This window comes from Dermacentor albipictus, chromosome 5, assembly GCF_038994185.2.
Source record: "Dermacentor albipictus isolate Rhodes 1998 colony chromosome 5, USDA_Dalb.pri_finalv2, whole genome shotgun sequence".
Taxonomy (NCBI): domain Eukaryota; kingdom Metazoa; phylum Arthropoda; class Arachnida; order Ixodida; family Ixodidae; genus Dermacentor; species Dermacentor albipictus.
This window is the reverse complement of record NC_091825.1, coordinates 98618864-98642284: the sequence shown is the minus strand read 5'-3', so window position 1 is coordinate 98642284 and position 23421 is coordinate 98618864. Positions and strand designations below refer to the sequence as shown.

The 23421-nt window shown below is 42.8% G+C and overlaps 2 protein-coding genes across 2 annotated transcripts; both read left to right on the top strand.

Annotated features, from left to right (window-relative positions):
- The first annotated feature begins 1175 nt into the window (after positions 1 to 1175).
- On the top strand, positions 1176 to 7638 carry LOC135917264 (uncharacterized). Its single transcript, XM_065450812.1, has 4 exons — positions 1176 to 1311; positions 4651 to 5470; positions 7144 to 7202; positions 7512 to 7638. The coding sequence occupies exons 1-3, from the start codon at positions 1275 to 1277 to the stop codon at positions 7163 to 7165; spliced, it is 879 nt and encodes a 292-aa protein (XP_065306884.1). The 5' UTR covers positions 1176 to 1274; the 3' UTR covers positions 7166 to 7202; positions 7512 to 7638.
- Positions 7639 to 16621: 8983 nt separating this feature from the next.
- Positions 16622 to 21897, top strand: LOC135917266 (spidroin-1-like). The gene is made up of 4 exons (XM_065450814.2): positions 16622 to 16762; positions 18916 to 19747; positions 21407 to 21471; positions 21771 to 21897. The coding sequence occupies exons 1-3, from the start codon at positions 16726 to 16728 to the stop codon at positions 21426 to 21428; spliced, it is 891 nt and encodes a 296-aa protein (XP_065306886.1). The 5' UTR covers positions 16622 to 16725; the 3' UTR covers positions 21429 to 21471; positions 21771 to 21897.
- The last annotated feature ends 1524 nt before the right edge of the window (positions 21898 to 23421 follow it).

Sequence of the window (23421 nt, the reverse complement as noted above, 5' to 3'; positions counted from 1 at the left end):
ATTTTAATGTAGGGAAAAAATATGAATCCTGTTGTCGTGTGGGGCATCTCCCGTCAACCGTTCGGAGACATCACCCAACTGTTCTCTCCCTGAACAAGAATCTCTCCAGTCAGTAAATATCAGTGTTAGAAGAGGCAAAATTACTTTGCTGAAAGACGATAAAGTTTCACGAACACCGTCAATACTGTGTAAAAAGCGTCCCTAAACTAGTTGCGTGTGACCAGACGTCCAACCGTCCACAAGAACGATGCACACGTGTTCTCCTAAAATAGGAGTCCCACCATACGCTTGTATAGTTCGTACTTTCACAAGTGGAAGCTGACTGTATTAGGCTTAGGCTAGCTTACGAACAAAACCAGTTTCCAACTACTAAAACGACGCCGGCCTTTGCAGGGCACCAGCAAAATCCGCTGATGGGCCTTTTGGTTTTTCATACCAAGTGAGAAGGAGAATAGGAGCAAGGAACGTAAGCACTTTTACCAGAAATTCTTAACTAGGGAGAACAATGAACAGAAAAAGCCTGAACTAACCTATCGCGGTGACTCTCATTGTTTTGTCCCATATTACAGTCCTCGTAAACGTTGCTGACGTTTACTGGGAAAAAAGAGCAAGAGCGGCACATGTAGATGGGGCCCGTAAGCTAGCCGAGAAAATTTGTTTTTAGGGCAGGACCAAACATGAAAATATATTTCAATTCGCAATTCACGCGAAAATGGTAGCTGAGGTAGCCGCACGGTCAAACTGGCTATAGAACACTAAGATGAATAAAGAGAACGCATTTTATTTCTTTTCGTGCAATTCATGCGCAGCGCAAGCGGGAATCGGGCAAAAACTATGGTGCCGTGACACTGGGAGACGTGCCTTAACCTGACTTTTGTGTCACCGATGACTAACAATAGCAATATGGCGTATTGTGTAGTCGCTTTACATTGTGTTCCTAACGGTAGAGCACATCGGTTTCACCACGCTCGTGCTATCGAGAGAAGAAAAATAAGAGAAAGAAACGAAGGAAGCTGGAACATCTACCGCATGTGCATGTCCTCTATGTTACCCCGAGGGCCAGCATGACACTGCAGCGCGCAAAATAAATGGGGTTTATTTTCTTTTTAATAGAGTTATCAACTATATTAAGAAAAATAAAAGTATGCCTTGGCAAGTCATTGTATTCCCAAGCCCCCATTGTTGCCTGATAACTATATAATAAGCAGTGTTGCAGTCCGAAATTCGCACTTCTGCAGGACGTCTAACCAGAGCCACCGCAGGGAACAGCCGTCATGAAGACCTTCGTTGCCATCGCGCTCTTGTCTGCTGGTGAGAAGCTGCAATTGTTTTTATTTGCTTGAAATCGGCAGTCTAGAAATTACAGTTTAAAAGACACAGATCATAATGTAGGCTGCAGTTTCTTAAATGCAATTTCTTAAATGGCCTGCACCCTTTTGTCTTGGGACAAGGTTTGAGGAATTTTTGCAGAATAACATGTAGGCTAAACTGCAATTTTTGAGTATCCCGTATTAGTCGCAAAGCTAACGACGTCACGGCGATGTCAAAAATTCCACGGTACTGTCGAGGATTCGAACCGTTCTTGTGCAGCGAAAGTTAAAATGGCGCGAGGTTGACTCGGTGATGGACTGCGAATGCAATGTATATATATATATATATATATATATATATATATATATATATATATATATATATATATATATATATATATATATATATATATATATATATATATTGTACTTATTGTACTTACCCCGGGGGTAATTGTAATGGAGTGTTTGAACAGTTCAGTTGGTAGCGTCTGTTCGTAATCGAGAAGGAAGGTCACGCAGTGCAGGAACAGCTGGTTGCCGGAACGGCTCACGCTCGTGCTAAGCACTGGCGATCGGGCTGCCTTGTCCTTGTGCTCTGCTTCTTCATTACATATATATATACATTCATATATATATATATATATATATATATATATATATATATATATATATATATATTAGTCATATAATGAGAAGCCAACAAACACTGACACAACATAGGGGAAATTGCATGTGCTTAATAAATGAAATAAAGAAACGATAAACTAATGGAAATTAAAGTGGATGAAAAAACAACTTGCCGCAGGTGGGAACCGAACCCACAACCTTCGCATGTCGCGTGCGATGCTCTACCAATTGAGCTACCGCGGCGGCGTTTCCCCATCCACTTTCTTGGGTATTTATGTGTACTAGTAGAACCCTGGGAGTGTTAGCCAGCGCCCCCACTCACAGACCTTGGCGGCGGACGAGGAACGTCTTTTTTGCCGCAGGCGTCACGAGAACGTGATCGTTTCGGGTGAAGGCAACTGGTCAATAAACCCACATATGCTACCTGAAGGCATCAATGTTGCCGGATTCGAGACCCTCGTTATGTAATAAACGAGAAGAAAGGGGGTTCACCGAGGGACCCGGACATATATATATATATATATATATATATATATATATATATATATATATATATATATATATATATATATATATATATATATATATATATATCCTCGAGCAGAAGCTAGTGTGTGAATTGGACGGTGGCGTCCCCACCAGTACTTCGTTTTCAACTAATTCCAGGCTCAGACAAGGTGAACTTTTGTTCAGCAAGCCGCTCAAAGTTAGGCTTACGTGCGGCCTATACTATCTCTCCTCTAGCTCAAGCTAAACTAGGGTTGTGTAAACAGGAATATTAGGTGGAGCAAGATTGGCATATTGCACTTTGGTAATTCCTTATAGGCTGCTAGCATTTAACAAAGTGCAGAGCACCAATTTGGTGAGCCTTTATTTTGACGTTAGTCCCTCCCTATTGGGCTGCTCGGAATGCAAAGAAAATAGTGTCAGGAGAATGGATTCACAACTTGTAAATGCTGAAACAAGCCAGGTCTTTTTGCTTGGAAAGTGTAACCACTCAGCATAGCCCAACGCACGTGTTATCTGATGTAACGTTTTCTACACCCCTCCCCCCCGAACACGTAATATCAGCACTCAGCTTCAGATGAAGCAACTCTGCTGAGGGCCATATTGTTTTTTTATTATTTATATGGATGGATAGGCTGCCACAGGTAGGCCGTATTATAAGATACCATATAGGTTAGGAAGGAAACGGAGGCATAAAATGTGAGCATTCATAAGCAATAATATTCTTGATGCGAATACTTTCAACAGTCATCAAACAGTGGGCTTTCCTTTTTTCTGGTTTCTTTCTTAATTTAATTTTTATTGTCCTTTTTTTGCTACCTTCAGTAATAAATCCCTGAACTGAATATTCTGGAATATTGCAGCTGCTTTTTTTTTATAGAAAATTTAGTCCTCAAAGATTAAAGCCACGATGATCGCAGAGTACCGCTTATGCAGCTATGATCGCAAGAGTGGAGACCATGAACTTTAAGAAAATCAACGATTCAGAAACGTTCCCGATATTCTCTACCGTTCGCTAACGAGCGCCTTCGAAAGACGTTGTCGCTTCAAAAGGCGCTGCTTCGACGGGCTCCTCGGATGCCCGTAGCTATTATTTCCCTTCACTCCATATTAGTCACCTGCTGGCCACAAGATTACTTGCCCCGTACCTTCACCAATAATTGGAATATTTATTAAAACGGACTATAGAGCGGAATCTTAGGGAAGCGCGCTGTCTCCTAACATCGGCGTCAGTCCCTTTGGTGTAGCGTTGGCGATTCCGCTGGTGTTCACATTTGGAAACCTACCACTTCTACAGGGGCGATTCAGATTCTACATTATGTACAGTTGAATTCAATTACATTAATTAGATGTCCAAAATAAGTGTCTACTTACACTTGTTATATTGATAATTTTAGCGCCGTGCCACTGACAGGCGGCGGTTTATCGCTTTGCTATGGTTCCTCTACCTGAGTTCTTCAGCTTTACCTGCAAGATTTCTTTTGTGTATAGTGAGTGAAATGTTAATGTTTTTAATTAAGCTTGTGTACATTCGCCTTAGTCTTTACATCAGGCTCTATTCAGCTGCCCGAAGCGCCTAGATTCATAAAACCAGCTTTTCACTGTAGCCATGGCGCTTTGCTCAAAAAATCTTTTCTAAGGAGCTAAAGCAGTCACAGCTTTTTCATATTATATAGCACGCAAATAATATATTCCGTACATGCAATCAGCACTTTAATAGCACAAATAACAAACATCCAATAGCCAGAAAGCTCTTGAACAGAATAACGGGAATAGTACCTAATACTGAACCGGGACAACATGGGGAAGGCAGGAGGTGGAAATTCAAGACGATGAGAAAAACGACAACAAGGTAAAAGCAGGAGCCAACGTTTCGATGAATGGCCTTGAAGAAGACAAGTCCACGTGTGGAAACGTTGGCTTCCGCCTTAACCTTGATCTCGTTTTGCTCATCGACTCTAATAATGAGCAATGATTTTGCCCATAATAAAAGCAAAAAAAGAAATAACGTAGAGCAAAAAGGGTAGGCTGAAACCTTTCCCTTGCTGCTGCCTTTTAAATCTTGGCTGTATGACTTCCTAGGGAGCACTCTTTTTCCGAAATTGCTATGATCACCTGCTGGCGTCTGTGCATGTAATTGCAGATCATCTGTGGATGACCACCATAACAGGACTGTAAATCTATGGTTTTACCTTAATTGCAGCCTCACTAGCGTATGCTGCGCCACGTGCTGCCGTGAAGACTGACGTGGGTGGCGGCGCCCTCGCGTCAGGACCCAGCAGGGCCGCCAGCAGTTTCGGACCTGGCGCATCTGCTGCACCTGGTAGATTTGGTGGACCTGGCGCATCTGCTGGACCTGCCGGATTTGGGGGATCTGGTCCATCTGCTGGACCTGTCGGATTTGGCGGACCTGCAGGATTTGGCGGACCAGGCTTTGGCGGACCAGGATTTGGCGGAGCTGCAGGCTTTGGCGGAGTTAGCGGACCTTCTGCACCTTCCCGAGCTGGCCCACAAGGTGGTGTCCCAAGCTTTGCCGTTTTCGGTGGGCCAAGCGTATCCGCAGGAGGATTCCCCGCTGATGCCGGCGTTTCCCCCGCTGGTCCGAGCGCTGCTGGTCCGAGCGCTGCACCCTCAGGTGGCCGACCTAGTGCACCAGCCCGAGGCCTCGTGCACGGTGGAGTCGTCCCTTGGGCATGGTACCCTGGTAGCTACAGTGTATGGCCGGTGTATGGTCCAGCATATTACGGACCCGGCTTGGGTGATGGCTACGGTTTTGGCTTAGCTGGCGTTCCTCTTGGCGGATACTTCTACGGTGCTCCTGGAGACTTCTTCGGCGATAACGGCTACTGGGGCGGCCTCGGTGGCTATAGTTACGGATACCCTGGCCACGGTTTCTCCTGGGGCCCTCAGAGTTTTGGAGGCTTTGGATCCTCTCCGTCTTCTGCTGGTTCTGCCTCTAGCCAGGGCACATCAGGAAGCAACCGTGTAGCTGCAGGAGCCAGTCAAGCTGCCCGTAGCACCAGGTAAGAATTTTCCCACGAAAGCTGTAAACCCCTGTTTATCACTCAAGCATTTCAGTAAGCAGTAGCTTTACTCCGAGAGTTATTTTATTGAATATCTGATTTGACATTCTCCTGACGTGGTAATAGGCGTGCGTTTTGGTGCCTGGAAGTGAGAAACATATTCTGTGCGCAACAGAAGTGAGATGTGAATTTCCCTTTTTATACTATTGACTTAGTTGGTGATAAATGGGTACCGCATAATGCGGCGGCCTGTAAAAGATGAGCATGATTTCACTAAAGCAACATAAATATTTCCTAACATTACGTTCTACCTAAACACCAGCTACGCAAGTTCTAACGCTCTGTCGAAATAAACTTACCACTCTTCAATCACACGTGACAATGACAGAATACTGAGCACCAATTTCACAAGGGTGACGTAGCCCTACTCATAATTCCTTACTCTGCGTTTAGACGGGTAATGGGAATAAATGCATTTCGAGTATTTTGCGAAATCAAACTACTTGTATAACGAACGCCTTACAAAAAAAATAATTGTATTACATCTTGTGCAATACAGCGACCGCAGCCTCGCAACATGTTTGAGTTCATATTCGACTCAACTGACACAAATAGTAAGCCCAACTTTACAAAACACCAGTTTCAATTCATGCGTGTAAGTTCGGAAAGGTTGGGTAGCTTGTAAGCAACACCAATAGCTTCTCCTGTCTCCACTTTCCTTCCGCACCCATGCATGTGATACTGCAAAGCTTCTGCACATGCCATTTCTATTGAGTTGCAGGCTTCCACCTATTAGCACTGTGGTTCCTTTACCACGAGACATTCACTCGCGATTTAAAATAACGTTTTCAAGTTAATGTATTCTGAATCATTTTCCCCAATCTCGTGGCATACTTAAACATTAGGCTCTTAGCTAGTCCCGAAAGATATTGTGACATTCTTATCTGCATTTTGTGCTTACGCCTCAGCAAGATGTGAGGTATGCAGGACAGGTGGAGAAGAGGAAGATTACGTTCGGCTGCTTGCTACTCGAATGATCAAGGCCGTCGCGAATACTGCTGCTACTATATGTGTTATCGCAGATAAATATTAATCGTCTTTCTTACTACTTTCACTGCAACATATATTCATGCAAAAATATCGGACATCTCTTTGTAGAAATTTCACATGTGAGTATTTCGACGTTGCATTTAATTATTTGCTTTCCGCCCTAACGAGCAAAGCGCAGCAAAGACTAGCTTACTTCAAGCCCCACTTGTGTTTCGCGTTGTAGACTCTAAAATACTCTGGCGAAATTATTTGAAGGAATAAGTGTTTTTCAATCTTTCGTACCATAAACAAAGACGTAAAGCTTCTTTGCAATAATCAAACAAGTTGGAACCCAAGGGCTAAATGCGACCTCTGTCGGCGCGCGAACTAAAAAGAACATTTGATTTCCATTCATATAGCCAGGCTTGGACGGAATTCAGGTACCTTATAGCGGCCGGTAACCGTCTCTCGAATACCGCATCCGCATTTGTTTCTTCACTTCTTGATGCTTTTTAAATTTTATTTTTGGTCATGTTGCAAGGAAATAAAAAAATTGCTCGTTCTTACGCCAACCTAAAAATATGGGCAGCAATATTTTTTCTCAAGGCCAACTAACACCTTCGACTTCTTTGCTTACTTTCTAGCCAAGTACCCGCAAGGCAATAACAAACTAATAGGACCATTCCTGGCCATCCCATAAAAGGTAAGTGTGAGTGGATGTTTCATGCGCAACTGTACTCGTACCCTCCTTTTAATATTATTACCTTGCCAAAACTAAATGCTTTCACTCCGTTTTGAGGAGTCTCCGAAATCTTAAGCCATAAAATCTCTGTAAAATTTTAAGTACTTTGTGCAACCCAGTTCAGCTAATGAAACATTGTAACCATGTTTTTTTTTAATTCAGGAAATTATTGTCGACATGCTTACGATAAAAAATATATTACATTTCGCTTCCTTTTTCGAAGTTATATGCACGAGTTCTAACCACAAGGGTTTTTCTCTCTGCTTCCAGATACTTTCTGCGGTTTCCTGGACAATAAGTTATTTCAACAAATTTTCCAATGCGAAAAAATAGGCAATTAAACAGGACAACTTCATCTACTACAGACTGAATAAAAGAGCCAATCTTTGAACAGAAATGAAGTGTCGTCTTCCTAACTATTCCTGTTAGTCACGCTCTAGACAGCCATACCATTGTACATGCTACACAAACTTTTCGCGCAATATATACTACGTACTTGGGATGATGAGCCATGCCCCCAATGATCAGTTCAAAGATCATTAACACACTACAGCTACTTATGTAGGCCATAATTGTACAATAAAGCACCACTCCTCAGTATGCGGTAAGAAGAAATAAAAAAAGTTATTCCAGTTGTAGTTTGAGACCGTGGCATCGGTGCTTAGATTCAAAACGTAAGCATATGGCATGAAATCAAATGCAGGCATTTAATTTCAGGTTGCGCAAGCACCTGATCTACAATTCTTCGGAAATGACTTGCATACTTTGCTGCTGATGTCAGCAGATAAAGACGCTTCTCTGCTATCAAAACAGAGCGCGAAGAGATGTTTAAACAATCACGTAGCTAGTCGATGGTGGTTGAATAAATATTGTACTCAAGGCTCCAGTAGCAAAGTTGATAGCGAATGTTTCTTAATTAGTCTTTTGAAACACATGTTCTTCGACACAAAACATGTCCGCCTCACCTAGAATGTCCTCAGGTAAGACGTCACGTTCCCAACGCTCATAAACTTCCTATAAAAAATGTACCGGCTAAAGACACGCCCTGCATTTCCCAGTTGCGAAGCATAGCTTGTATTCACTTTGATTCCTTGCAATATTTCAAATAATTTTGCTGGTTTTGATGAATACCTTATGCCTTGTGCCTGTCAGTTTTGTCGAATCTCTGAGTTTGGTAAACTATATTTCCAGAAACCTGTGGCATATCGAATAAAGTAGTCGGTAGTAGCGCCTCTGACATGCGTATATATGTGTCCTTCTCGGAGGTTGTTTCGTAACGCTGCATTATGTCCTTAGACTCCTTGAACAAATGGCAATTAGTCTGACAACATATCCCCGTCTACAATATTTAAAGAAGTTTCAGAAACAATAAAGCAGGCTAGTTCTTGTTTCTAATCAGTGAGCTCTCGTTCACAGTATTACGGACCTTCATTTAACACAGCAAAACCGATCTGTCACCACGCATACACAGATTGCTTGGTGTAGACTGGCGTTGTCTAATACTCTTATGCCTGTTTTTATGAAGAGCCTTTGTAAAATAGAATTTTTTGGGCTTTATAGACGTTCAACTATAAAAAATTCATTCTATTTCATACATTACAAATAGTTTTATTTAGTCTGAACTGAATTTTTCAGAAACGTGTGTGGCATGTAGCATAAAACTACTCGCTTATCGGGACTACTCTAACAGGTAGAGATTATTTGGACGAGAAAGATAAATACAATATCGACAAATTACCATACCGGTGCTAATTAGCTTTAAACGAATTTGTTCACTTCTGATCTAGCAATTCACAAACCCTGACCGGTGAATTCGCAAGGCAAAGCATTTGAAACACATGCTGATGATAGTGCCATATTAGACATTTATGTCCACAAAATGCGTGACAAAACACAATGGCACTGCAGTTACCTTCGAGCATCACTGCACAAAGAGGAGTTTTCATTCAAAAGCACTTGGAAAATCAGTGCATTTTTACCGCAATTTTTACAGCCTTATTCGAATAATGGGGCTAGCTTCAAAGCTCGCTACAAGTGGATGTAGTTTACTTCGTAAAAGGTCGTATGAAGTCCTATACTCAGTTAAAACATTATTAGCGAAATTTTATTTTAGTCAAATATTGTTTTTGACTTTTTCACGTCTTCTAGTACTTCCGTGCAATGTGTAGAGATGTGCTATTTGCAGAAAGTGTTTTTTTATTATACCAAAGTTAATAAATTTGTCATGCAGTCACTTCTGCATATATATCTGTTTAATACTTCGTCGCCGAATAGCTAGGCTTCTCAAAAACTTTCCTTACTTCGATAGACTCTTAATGTGAAACTTCACATCCTTCAAGTGTTTCGTAATACTCAATCAATCAATCAATTATTTATCTTTCTCAGAAACAACCATGCGGTCTAAGTGCTCACGTACACAATCATTAAAATATAGAAAGAGTAACGGCAGAGGAATATAAGTGAAAGCATGAATAAGAAGAACAGTCTTGAAAAGAAGTGAGTGCATACAACAAGGCGCAAGGTGAATACAAAACAAAAGCAGGAGAACAACAGTTGAACAATATGTGAAACAAGGACCCAACACAAAGCTCGGAAAACAATAATGATAGCGAATTATGAAAAATATCAAGATCATAAAAATAAACGATTATCAGGACTACTCTATTCTGTGGATGCTTGAGTGTTGGTGATGACAGGCAGGAACATAGAAAGATATATGATCTCTGGTGATCTTGCCCGAAATACAGAACATTATGAAACTGAGGATTTCGGCGCAGTTTAAGGATACGGTGAAGGAGCTTGACAAGAAGCAGAAGGTCTGCGCGATTATCTCGGCAGTGAAGGAAAGGCAATGGAATAATCTAACGCTGTTAGAACAAGGTCCTGTGTACGTGTTAGGAGAGTGGTGATGATATATGCTTAGAAATTTTTTCTAAACACAATCTTTAACCACACTTGTCGATCTAGAAACGCCATTCCAGACGATCGGCGCGTATTTAAATTGAGGAAGACAGATTGTTGTGCACAATTTAGAGGAAGGTGTAAGAGAACTAAGTTCTCTCGATAGTCCTCAAACAGAGCCAAGAGACCGCATACCACACATTTTAACGCTTTCAGTGTGAGCTGGAAAGTGTAGCGTTGTATCAAAAAGTACACCTGATCATGCAGAAATGCTTGCGGTTTTGCGGGTGAAAGTCATGACTTTGGTCTTAGCAGCATACATGGTGAGCTTTTTAAATTTGCATCATTTAGGAGAAAGAAACAGGTCAGACTCCAGGATACGATAGTCGCAAGCATTATGAAGTTCCTCAAAAATCTTAATGTTAGCAGCATACAGAAGAAATAAAGAATTATAAATAGGGGAAAGATGATTAATAAAATCTTTAAAAAGAAGTCGTCATAATACTGATCCTCGAGAGACGTCGCTATTTGCGAATTAAAAAGAGAACGTTTGGTCGTTGACGTTAACATAACACGATTTATCAACAAGATGACTGCGCAAGAGATTTACAATCGACGAGTGAACACCAAGTCCGTAAGCTTGAGCAGAAACAGTGAATGGCTCACTACGTCAGAAGCATTGCTGAGGTCACAATAAATTATTTGAACTTGTCCCGTTTGAAATACAGGCCCGGAAATCTGTGTCATAAAACTCGTGAACAATGTGACAGCGGAACGGCGGGTGAGAAGTCCGTGCTGATTCAGAATCAATGAGTTCTTTACAGTAAAAGGCAATATCTTAAGTCGAGCAATCTCAAAAATCTTAGACGTGGCACAGAGAAATCTGACGATAATTTGAGACATCCCCTTTACATCTAGTCTTAAATACAGAAGAAAGACGAGCAGTTTTCCACATGTGAGGGAAAGTGGAAGTATTCAGAGAGTTATCAAATATAGGTGTTGATACTGGGCCAAAAGTACAGCCGTAAGCATTTAGTATTGCGGAGAAGATGACATCAGGGCCGCATAAGGCTTTAATTGCTTAGGGCATTCGCAGATGACATATTCACCAACAACACAGCGCTAGATGTAGCAACCGTCGTGTTCTGCTCACTGACACCAGCGATCACACCTAAAGCTTTGTTTAAGGATGAGAAATGGGCAGTAAAACAGTACAAGACTGTGGACATTTCACTCATCTAAAGTCAAGCATGCGAAAACACTCTCCACGCTTACTAGAGCACTTACGGATATACTTTCACAATTACGCCGGCCAGTCGGTGTCGTTCTTTTCTAAGAATGAAGTGTCTAAATCGTTATCCCGCTTATTTCCCGCATTGACCAAGACTTCGAAAAAAGCGGAATTACTCTCTTCAATCGTTAGGCACAGGACTTCTGGATTTACCGGGCACACGATATTTATACTTTAGGGCATATAAGTTCAGAGCAGAGCGAGTGGCGATGTTTAGACAGTTTAGGACTGTACTGGGGAATTTCTTTGCGCCTAGTGCTCAAAACAAGGTTCGCAAATTGATCTACTTGGTCATCAACATTGGTTTTGTCTGTAACCAGGGACTAATCAGGGGCGGACAAGAAATCATATAGACCAACATAATCACCAGGCTTGACAGCAAAACAAAGGATTCATTTTTAATGCCGCTGGAAAAGCTCTACCTCAGGGATGACATAGAGCATTTATCTTTAGTCACCTTTGAAACTTATAGTAACCACAAGGGAAATGTCAAAACAAGGCACATCTATAACTTGAGCATTCGAGAGCCAAAGGTCTAAGATGTTGCCACAGGGATTGGTGATAAAATCAGGTTGCAGAAGCGAACAGCAGGACAGAAAGTCTAGCAACAAGCTACATTTGTTCTCTGTGTAGTGACTCCAATGTGAATACCTAAGCGTGTTCCAATCAATTCCAGGTATCCTAATATCACCAAGAAGGATTACTCTGTGCTTGCTATGAGAGACACTTTCAATAAAAGGCATGACATCATCAAACAAGGCGGGAGAAATATTTGGTGGTACAAAGAAAGTTCCGATTAAAGTGTTTTCACAGTGCGCAGCACTGACTTCAAGCGAAATCAACTCCGGTACACTTTACGTGTCCTTGCGCCTCTCACATCTCAGCGAACTGTCAACAGCAATCAGTATGCCACTACATATATAATAAAAAACAGTAACATCAATCAATGCATAATTAAATTTTGTGCCCAGGAACAATAGTAAAACCTAAGTGCATGCACAAAAATAAAAGAATAAGTACAAATGTAAAGCAGCTACAACCAAAGGTTTCGGAAAGAGAATAGAAGAAAAAAGTTGAGCAACGATTACGATACTCCAGAATGTGACATTTGAGCGCAGCTCGATATGTGCTTTCATTTGCCTGAGCAACTCGATCGCACAGAAGGAATTCGACACGCTCTCTATGCAGATGACATCACGGTCTGGGTGACGAAGGGCAGTCTGGGGCAGATGGAAGAGGCGCTCCAAGAGGCTGCTTCGACAGTCCAAAAATGTGCCGAGGAGTGCGGACTGCGCTGCTCGCCGGAAAAATCGGCACTTCTAATCATGCACAGACGAGAAGATGAAGCCCCGGTCAAAATTAGGGTGCACGATGCTGCGATCCCTGAAGTGGAGACAGTGCGTATCCTGGGATTACTGGTTAACAACAAGGGTGTCAACGCAGCAATGATTACTCAACTCCGTACATCATGCGAACAAGTAATGCGGATGATCACACGTACCACCAATAAAACGAGAGGGATGATGCAGAACGACACTCTTCGGTTGGTCAAAGCCTTTATACTCAGCAGAATTGTGTACGTAGCTCCGTACCTTCGAAAGAGGAGGTGCGATTTAAAACATTTCGATGTCATGATCAGAACAGCATACAAGAAGGCACTAGGACTGCCGGTCAAAACATCTACAGAGCGCTTATTGCAGTTGGGGGTGCACAATACAACAGATGAGATAATTGAGGCCCACCTATCAAGTCAATATGCCAGATTTGCAGGAACGAAAACAGGACGCAAGGTACTAGAGGACCTAAATATCAGCTGTCCTTACTATACGGCAACAAAACAAGACATTCTGAAAGAGTGGAGGGGCAAATTCGCGACACTGCCCCTTCCTAAAAACATGCACCCAGAACATCATCAAGCAAGGAGGAGGGCAAGAGCCAAGAAGATGGACCAGATCTATTCTAAATTAGAGGGGGCCTTCTTCGTGAATGCTGCGGGTCCGGTGGGAGGAGTCTCCACAATATCGGTGGTGCATCAAGGGCAGACGGTCAATGGACTTTCTGTTCGGCACGGGGAAACTGCAGAATTGGAAGAGGCGGCGATCGCCATGGCGGCTTCGCATCCTAGTTCAGAATACATCCTTACAGACTCGCAAACTGCATATATAAATTACACGCGGGGCCGAATTGCACCGCTAGCTTGCAGGATCCTCAAACAATCTGGGGACTTCGCTTCGCGCAAAGAGCTGATTTGGGTGCCAGGTCACGAGGGTGTAGAGGGAAACGAGCGTGCACACGCTGCCGCCCGAGCATTTCTCTCCCGCGGTTCATCCTCCTCCCTCCCCGAAGACTCGGACTTCCCAGTGCCGTTAATAACTTATGCAGACGTATTACAACACTTGCGCTTATCGAGACGAAAATACCCGGGCCCAGCTAAGGGATTAGACATATCAGAAGAATGCCATTTACGATGGTTACAAACCCTGTCATTTAATAACCCAGTGAAGCTACATGCTATTGGGCCACAATCTTTTTCGGCCGAGTGTAAATTCTGCGGGCAGAAAGCAGATTTGTACCATATGGTATGGGCCAACTATAAAATAGCCAACGTGGCAAGGATGGAAGGCAGCCCTCTCCAGCTCAACCTTCAAGGACCAGCGAGCCCTCGTGGAAAGAGCTAGGGCGGCGGCCTTACCCAACGGAATTCCGGAATAGGAATCCGATCACCCTTCTCCTAACTCCCCTCTCCTTTTTTTTCTTAAAATAAAACATTTTCATCATCATTTCGCGGTATATTGACTGGCGCGGCCAATCTTTCTCGTGTGGCTCGTTTCAAGCGGAGCGAACTGTGGCACGAATGCCTCGCTAATCTGGAGAAACCGAGAGGCAGCGCGTGTGTGACGCATGGGCGCGATTCACAGCAGCCGCCGCCGGCAGACCTTCCAGACGACGCGCGCTATTCTGGCGCTATCTCGTCGGCATCATCGCGGCACTACGATTTCCTTCTCACGCTTTCATGATACCCTCCTCCTCCACTTTCCTCCTCGCGTCTTCCATCCTCCGCTGTACTCCGCGTTCGCTCTTCCATCTGTCGATGAGATACTTCACTGGGTTACGTCGACTCCGACGCTTCCCGCAGGAACGGGCGCCTAAGAGCTATTATGTGGTACCTGAACTGCTTATGCCATTCCACACCATTGACGATGAGCAAAACGAGAACAAGTTGAAGCAGGAGACAATGTTTCGACAAGTGGACTTGTCTTCTTCAAGGCGACATATGCTGTCATCGCCCCACTATATATAGGTGGCGTTCATCGTCTTTAATTTTCAACTCCCGCCTTCCCCGAGTTTTTCCTGGATTTCCACACCATTGAGGCATATTAAATTATTGGAAGACATATAGATATGAAATGTTCGAGCAACGAAAGAGCGGCACAGAAATTTATTTCAATTTTGCCGAAGGATCTCACAGTGCGCAGGCGTCGTGGTGCTACGCGTTTACGTGTCGCTGCATATGCACAATGTACTATCAAAAAATACACATTTTTCAGCCATTCAGGTAAATACTCCAGGATACACAGAATAACGGAAGGGGATGTTAAAGTTTCTCGCGAATTCGGAAAAAAATGTCGTTTTAGGTGAATTTAGCGTCAGTTGGTTTAATTGGCACGATTCAGAGAAGGAGGACAGGTTGGACTGCTGATCGCGGCAGAACCCATACCCATACCCCATACCTTGTATCGTTTTAAATATTTTGATGTCAACATCAAGAAAAAAATGAAGACTTCTAGATTCCTGAGCCAATGCCATTAATGAAAATTGAAAATAGAGCTAGATCTAACAGGCAACCATGTGGCACACTACCAGACAACGTATAGAAAAAAGTTTATTGATCATTGCCACTCACGAAGCAAAACTTTTCAACAAGGTAGCTGCGTAGAGAAGATAGAATAGCTTCATCAACGTAATGTACAAGCTTCTCGGGCAGTAGGGTATGATTTACTTCGTCGAAGGTCTTGCTGAGGGCGCAGTACGCAACATCAACTTGCCCCCTTTGCGTGACGAGCTTGGAAACCTGCATTAGAAAGCTGACAAGGTTGGCGGTCATTGAGCGGCGAGAAAAAAAATCCATGCTGACTTGGAACAAGAACATTTTTACTCTGAACAATACAGTTTGAATAACTAATTCGAAAATCTTATAAATGACAAAGAGAAGAGGAATAGGCCAGTAGTTTCTGACATCCGTTTTGGCTCCAGATATATATAGAGGATAAGAGCAAGCGGGCTTCCTGGCACACTAAAAAGTGCAATTATTCAGGCAGTTAAGCAAGATTGTAGACAGACAGGTACAATAATACTGCCTTAATATTGGATAATGGCAGCCGGGATGCCATCATGAGATACTCGTCAATAAGTAAGAAATAAAATTATGGGGTTTTACGTACCGAAACTGCATTTTAATTGTAAGGCACGCTGTAGTGAGGGACTACGGAAATTTCGACCACCTGAGGGTCTTTAACGTGCACCTAAAAAAGAAAAGCTTAGACTAACCTATCGCGGTGGCTCTTACAGTTTCGCCCCATATTACAGTCCACGTGAACGTTGCTGACGTGGCCTGGGAAGAAAGAGCAATAGCTGCGCATGTAGATCGAGCGCGTAAGCTTGGCGAAAAAGCTTGTCTTTAGGGCAGTACCGCAGATGAACATATATTTCAATTCGCAAATAACGCGGAAATGGTAACTGAGACGGCCGCAAGGTGAAACTGGATATAGAACACTTAAGATGAATAAGGAGAATGCCTTTTATTTCTATTTGTGCAAATCATGCGTAGAGCAAGCTGGAATCGCGCAGAAACTATTGTGCAGCGACGCTGGGAGACGGGCTTTAACGTGACTTTTGCGTCACCGATCACTAACAATAGCAATATGGCGTATGGTGTGGTCGCTTTACATTGTGTTCCTAACAGTAGAGCACATCGGCATCACCATGTTCGTGCTAGCGAGAGAAGAAAAATAAAAAAGGGAAACGCAGGAAGCTGGAACATCTACCGCATGTACGTGTCCTCTACGTCACCCCGAGAGCCAGCATAACGCTGCAGCGCGAAAAATAAATGGGGTTTATTTTTCTTTAATACTATGATCAGCTCTATTAAGAAAAAGAAAAATATGCCTTAGCAAGGCATTGTACTCCCAAGTCCCCATTGTTGCCTGATAACTATATAATAAGCAGTGCTGTAGTCCGAAATTCGCACTTCTGCAGGTCGTCTAACCAGAGCCACCGCAGGAAACAGCCGTCATGAAGACCTTCGTTGCCATCGCACTCTTGTCTGCTGGTGAGAAGCTGCAAATTTTTTTTATTTGTTTGAAGTTGGTATTTTTGAAACTAAAGCATCGAAGACAAAGACCTAATGTAAGCTGCAGTTTATATTCCTCCATAATTTCTTATATGTCCTACGCGCTTTTGTTTCAGGAAAGGTTTGATGAATTTTCGCCGAATAAATATAGGCTGAATTCCAATTTTTGAATATCCCACATTAGCCCCATGCTAATGACGTCGCTGCCATGTCAAGGATTCGGTGGTACTGTTGAGAATTTAAACCGTTTTTGTGCGCGGAAACTTCGTACTTCGTTTTCAATTAATTCCAGGCTCAAACCTTCAGGGCTATTGTTCAGTAAGCCGCGCAAAGTAAGGCTTCCATGTGGCCATTACAGTCTCTCGTTTAGCGCAGGCTAAACTACAGCTGTTAGCATTTACCAAAGAGCCGAACACCAATTTGGTGAACCTATCTTTTGACTTTAGTCCCCCTTTATCGGGCTGCTCTAAGTGCAAAGAAAGTACCTGACGAGAATGGATTCCCAACTTGCAAATGCTGAAGCAAACCAGACCATTTTGCTAGGAAAGTGTGCCCGTTCAGCATAGCCCGAAATATGAGTTCTCCGATGTAACGTTTTCTACACACCAGCCCCCGAAGACGTAATAGCAGCACTGAGTTTCATGCGAAGTAACATTGTTGAGAGCCATATATATATATATATATATATATATATATATATATGGATGGATAGATTGCTACTGGTAGCAAGTATTATACATGCAATATACGTTACGCAATAAATACGGACAAAGATATTCTGAATATGAATGGTTCCAACGGACATTGAAAAATGGTTTTTTATTTCTTCTTTTTTTCTTTATTTCTTTTTGCAACGTTCAGTGTTAAATGCCTGAACTGAGGTTTCCGGAATATTTCAGCTGTTATTTAGAAAATTCAGATCTTAAAGATTGAAGCTGGTATTATCGCAGTGTTGCTTATGCAGCTACGATGGCAAGTGCGGAGACCATGAACTTCCATCACCGATTTGGAAACTTTCCCGATGATCTCTAACGATCCCTAAAGAGCGCTCTCAAAAGGTGTTGTCGCTTGAAAAGGCACTGCTTCGAGGAGCTCCTCGGGTGCCCCTAGCTATTGTTTCCCTTCGCTCCATCTTGTTCACCTGCTGGCAATAAAGTTTCTTACACCGCACCTCCACCGATCACAGCGAGATTTATTAAAACGGGTAATACAGCTGCACCATAGGGCAGTGCGCTGTCTCCTAACATCGCCGTCAGTCCTATTGGTGCAGCGTTGGCAATTCAGCTGGCGGGTGATCATGATCCTCTTCGTCAGAAATGCAGACCTACCACTTGTGCAGGAATGCTTTAGATTCTACATTCTGCGCAGTTGAGTGCAATTGCCTTAAATAGATGACCAAAACAAGTGCGTGGTCACACTCCTTTTATTAATTTTAGCGCCGGTGGTAATGATAGCCGGCACTTCATCGCTTTGATATACCTCTTGTATCTGAGCTTTTCGGCCCTACTTGCAAGATTTCTTTTGTATACAGCAAGTGAAATGTTAAGCTTTTTATTTAAGCCTACTGTACATTCATTTTAATCATATACATCAGGCTCTATTGAGCTGCCCGCAACAGCTAGATCTGTCAAACCCACTTTTCACTGCACAAAATTATTTGCTCAGGATCTAAAGCGTCCATGAAGCGGGTCCTGTAGGTGCATGCGAGCAGATACATCTATAGCTTTTTCATGTTATGTAGGAAGCAAATCACATATTCAATACATCGAGTCAGCACTTTAATAGCATATATAATAAACATCCGATGCCCAGAAAGCCTTGCACAGAATAAGATGGATAATACCTAGTACTGAACAATGATTTTTCGCGGAATAAACGCAAAAAGAAAGAAATAACGTACAGCAAAAAAGGGTATGCTTAAGCTTTTCTGGTGCGCTGCTTTTTAAATGTGGCTGTATGGCCACATTTAAAATTTAGAAGACTGCTTTAAAAAGAATGCTCCCCACATTTAGGGAGCACTCTTTTTTTCCAAAATCGCTATGATCAGCTGCCGGTGTCTGCGCGTATAGCTGCAGTACATGTGTGAAAAATCACCATAATTGGGCTGCAAATCTATTTTACCTCAACTGCAGCCTCCCTGGCGTATGCTGGGCCACGCGTGAAGACCGACTCTCCCAGCGCCAACGGTGCTCCGTTAACATCAGGAAGACTTAGTGGCAGACTTCCCGGAGCGTCCGGATTTAGCAGTCCTGGTGGAATGAGCGGAGCTAGTGGACCTGGCGGATTTGGCGGACCTGGCGCATTTGGCGGACCTGTCGGACTTGGCGGACTTGCCGGACCTTTCGCACCCGTTGGATCTGCCGGCGCTGGCCCACAAGTTGGCCGCCCAAGTTCTGGCTTTCAGGGTTTCGGTGGACCCGCAGGACCCGGCAGTGCTGGCGTATTTCCCAGTTTCCCCGGTGCCTTCTCTGGCCCGAGCGGAGTATCCCCCGCCGGAGCCGGCGCTTCACCCGTTGGTCGCCCTGTATCTGCTGGTCCTAGCGCTGCACCCTCAGTTGGCCGACCTGGAGCACCAGCCGGAGGCTTCCTACCCAGCAGTGTCGTCCTTGGAGCATGGTACCCTGGTAGCTACAACGTATGGCCAACGTATGACCCAGTATATTACGGACACGGTCCCTACGGCTTTGGCTTCGGTGATGGCTACGGTTTTGGCTCGGCTGGCGTTCCTCTCGGCGGATACTTCTACGGTCTTCCCGGAGACTACTTCGGCGATAACGGCTACTGGGGCGGCCTCGGTGGCTATGGTTATGGCTACCCTGGCCTGGGTTTCTCCTGGGGCCCTCACGCTTCCAGAGGTTTTGGAGCCTCTTCGTCTTCTGCCGGTTCTTCCGCTGGCCAGGGCGCTGGAAGTAGTAGCCTTGCAGCTGGAAGAGCTAGTGCACCCGGCAGTGCTAGCAGCGCCAGGTAAGAATTTTACCATGAAAGTCGCAAATTCCTTTTGATCAATCAAATTTTTCGGTAAGCAGCACGCTGATGCATAGAATTCTTTTATTTGATATGTGATTTGACATTCTCCCGACGCCTTTATAGGCGTTTGTTTTGGTGTGTGACAGTGAGGAACACATTGTGTGCCCAGAAAAAGTGAGACGTGAATTTCTCTTTTCGGACTATTTACTTAGTTCGTCATACTTGGGTACTGCAGTATGCTGCATCCTGTAAAAACTGAGAATGATCTCACCAAAGTCACATGAATTTTCATAACATTATCTTTTACCGAAACACCAGCTACTTAACGCTCACAAGCTACACAAGCAAGTTGTAAAGCTCCGCCAAAATAAACGTACTGTTCTTTCATCACACGTAACAATGACAAAATACTGAGCACAAATTTTACAAAGTTGATATAGCGCAATTTCTTAATCCTTACAAACCAGACGTATAATGTGAATCAATGCACTTCGACAATTCTACGCAATCAAATTACTCGTGTAATGGAGGGCTTACAAAAAAATTTTTATTACATGTTGCGTCATGCAGCACCCGTAGCTTCGCAACATGCTTGAGTTCAAGCATATTCGCCTCAACTGACACACATAGTAAAGCCAGTTTCACAAAACGCCAGTTTCACTTCATGCGTGTAAGTTCGCTAGTATTGGGTAGCTTTAAGCAACACAATAGCTTCGCCTGTCTCCTTGTTCCCTTCTGCGCACGCGCATGTAATACTGCGATGCTTCTGCACATTCCATTTTTATTGAGTTGAAGGCTTACGTCTATAAGTGCTGTGGTTAATTTACCACGAAACATTCACTTGCGATTTAACGTTACGTTTTCAAATCTATGTATTCGGAATCATTTTACCCAATCTCATAGTATGATTAAACATTAGGTTCGTAGATACTCCCGAAAGATATTGTGACACTCTCATTTGCATTTTGTGCTTACCCCTCAGCAAGATGTGAGGTATGCACGACAGGTGGAGAAGAGGAAGATCACTTACGGCTGCGTGCTACTCGGATGATCAAAGCCGTCGCGAATATTGCTGCTACTATATGTGTCATCGCTGATAAATATTAATCGTCCTGCTTACTCTTTTCACTGCAACATATATTCATGTAAAAATATGGGACATCTGTTTGTATAAACTTCACCTAGAGGTATCCTAACGAGCAAAGCCCAGCAAGAAGTAGCTTACTTGAGACCTCAGCTGCGTTTAAGGTTTTACATTCAAAAATATCCTGGCGAAATCAATCGAAGTAATAAGAGTTTTTCAATATTTGGTACCATAAACAGACACATAAAGCTTCTTTCCAGTTATCATACAAGTCGGAACTCGAGGGCTAAATGCGGCCTCTGTCTGCCCCATGCAATATAAAGAACATTTGATTTTTATTCATATAGCTAGGCTCTGACGGAATTCAGGTTCCTCATAGAGGCCAGCAACGTTCTCTCGAATACCGCATCCGCATTTTTCCTTCAATCCTTGATGTTTCTTATATTTTCTTTTTGGTCATGTTGCGAAAAAATGAAAAAAAAAGCTTGTTCTCAGGCTAACCTAAAAACAAGCTCAACAATATTTTTCCCTAAGGCGAAACAACGCCTTTGACTTCTTTGCTTACTTTCCAGCCAATCACCCGCAAGGCAATAACAACCCAATGGGACCGTTCCTGGCCATCCCACAGAAGCTAAATGTGAGTGGGTGTTCCATACACAACTGTATACGTACCCTCCTTTTAATATTATGACCTTGCCAAAATTAAATGCTTTTATTCGGTTTTGAGGAGTCTCCGAAATCTTAAGCCATGGAATCTCTGTGAAATTTTAAGACCATTGTAAAACCCAGTTCAACTAATGAAACATTGTAACCGATATTTTTAATTCAGGTTATTATGGTCGGCATGTTTAGAAAAAAAGCCTACTACATGCCCCTTCCTCTTTCGAATTTATACGCACGAGTTCTTACCACATGCGTTTTTCTCTCTTCTTCCAGATACTTTCTGCAATTTCCTAGACAATAAATTATTTCAACAAATTTTGCAACGAGAGAAAATGGGCGAATAAACAGAGTAATCTCATTTACTACAGACTGAATAAAAGAGCTCATTTTTCAACAGAAATGAAGTGTCGTCTTCTTAATTATTCCTCTTAGTCATGGTCTAGAAAGCCATAGCTATGTATACGTTACACAAACTTTTCGCACAATATCTACTACTTGGATGATGAGCCATGCCCCCAATTATCAGTTCAAAGATCATTAACACACTACAGTTACTTATGTAGCCCAGAATCGTACACTAAACGTTCACTCCTCAGTATGCGGTCAGAGAAAATAAAAAACAAAAGGTTCCAATAGCACGGTTTGAGACCGTGACAACTGTGCTTCGATTCAAAACGTAAGCATATGGGATGCAATCCAGTGCAGGCATTTAATTTCAGGTTGGGCCAGCACCTGATCTACAATTATTCGGAAACGTCTTGCAAACTTTGCTACTGACGTCAGCAGGTAAAGACGCTTCTCTGCTATGAAAACAGAGCGCGAATAGATGTTTAAACCATCACGCACTTAGCTAATGGTGCTTGTATAAAAACTGTCCTCGAGGCTCCAATAGGAAAGTTGATAGGGAATATTTCCTAAGTGGTTTTTTGAAAGACGTTATTGTGTACAAAGTATATACGCCTATCCTATAATGCGCTCAGCTAAAAGGTCACGTTCCCTACGCTCAGAAACTTCCGATAAAAAATTGTACACTCAAAGGAAACGCCCTGCATGTCCCAATTGCGAAGCACAGCATGACTTTTTGGATTCCATGAAATCTTTCAAATGATGTTGCTGATTTTGATGAAAACCTGTTGCATTGTGCCTGTTAGGTTTGTCGAATCTCTGCATTCGGTAAACTATATTTCCAGTAACCTGCGCCATTTCGAATAAAGCAGTAGTTGGTAGCGCCTCTGACATGCGTACGAATGTGTCATTCTCAGGGGTTGTTTCGTAACACTGCATTGTGTCCTTAGACTCCTTAAACAAGTGGCAATAAGTCCAACAACATATCGTCGTCAACAATATTCAAAGAAGTCTCAGAAACAATAAATCAGGCTATCATTGTTTCTAACCAGTGAGCTCACGTTCACAGTATCACGGACCTTCATTTAACATGGCAAAACCAATATGTCACCACGCATACACAGATTGCTTGGTGTAGACTGGCATTGTCTAATACTCTTATGCCTGGTTTTATGAAGAGCCTTTCTAAAATGTATTTTTGGGGCTTTAGAGACGTTACGTTCAACTACAAAAATTCATTCTAATCCATACATTATAAATTCTTTTAGTTAGTGTTCACTGAATTTTTCAGAAACGTTTGTGGCATGTAGTAAAAAACTACTTGCTGAGCGGGGCCACTCTAACAGGTAGAGATTATTTGGACGACAAAGATAAATACAATATCGACAAATCATCATACCTTTGCTAACTAACTCTTAAAGTAATTTGTTGATACCACATGTTGCAATTTAGAAACTTTGACCGGTGACTTCACAAGGCAATGTACTTGAAACACATACCATATAGTACCATATTACACATTTATGTGCATAAAATGCGTGACAAAACACAATGGTACTGCAGTTATTTTCGAGCATCA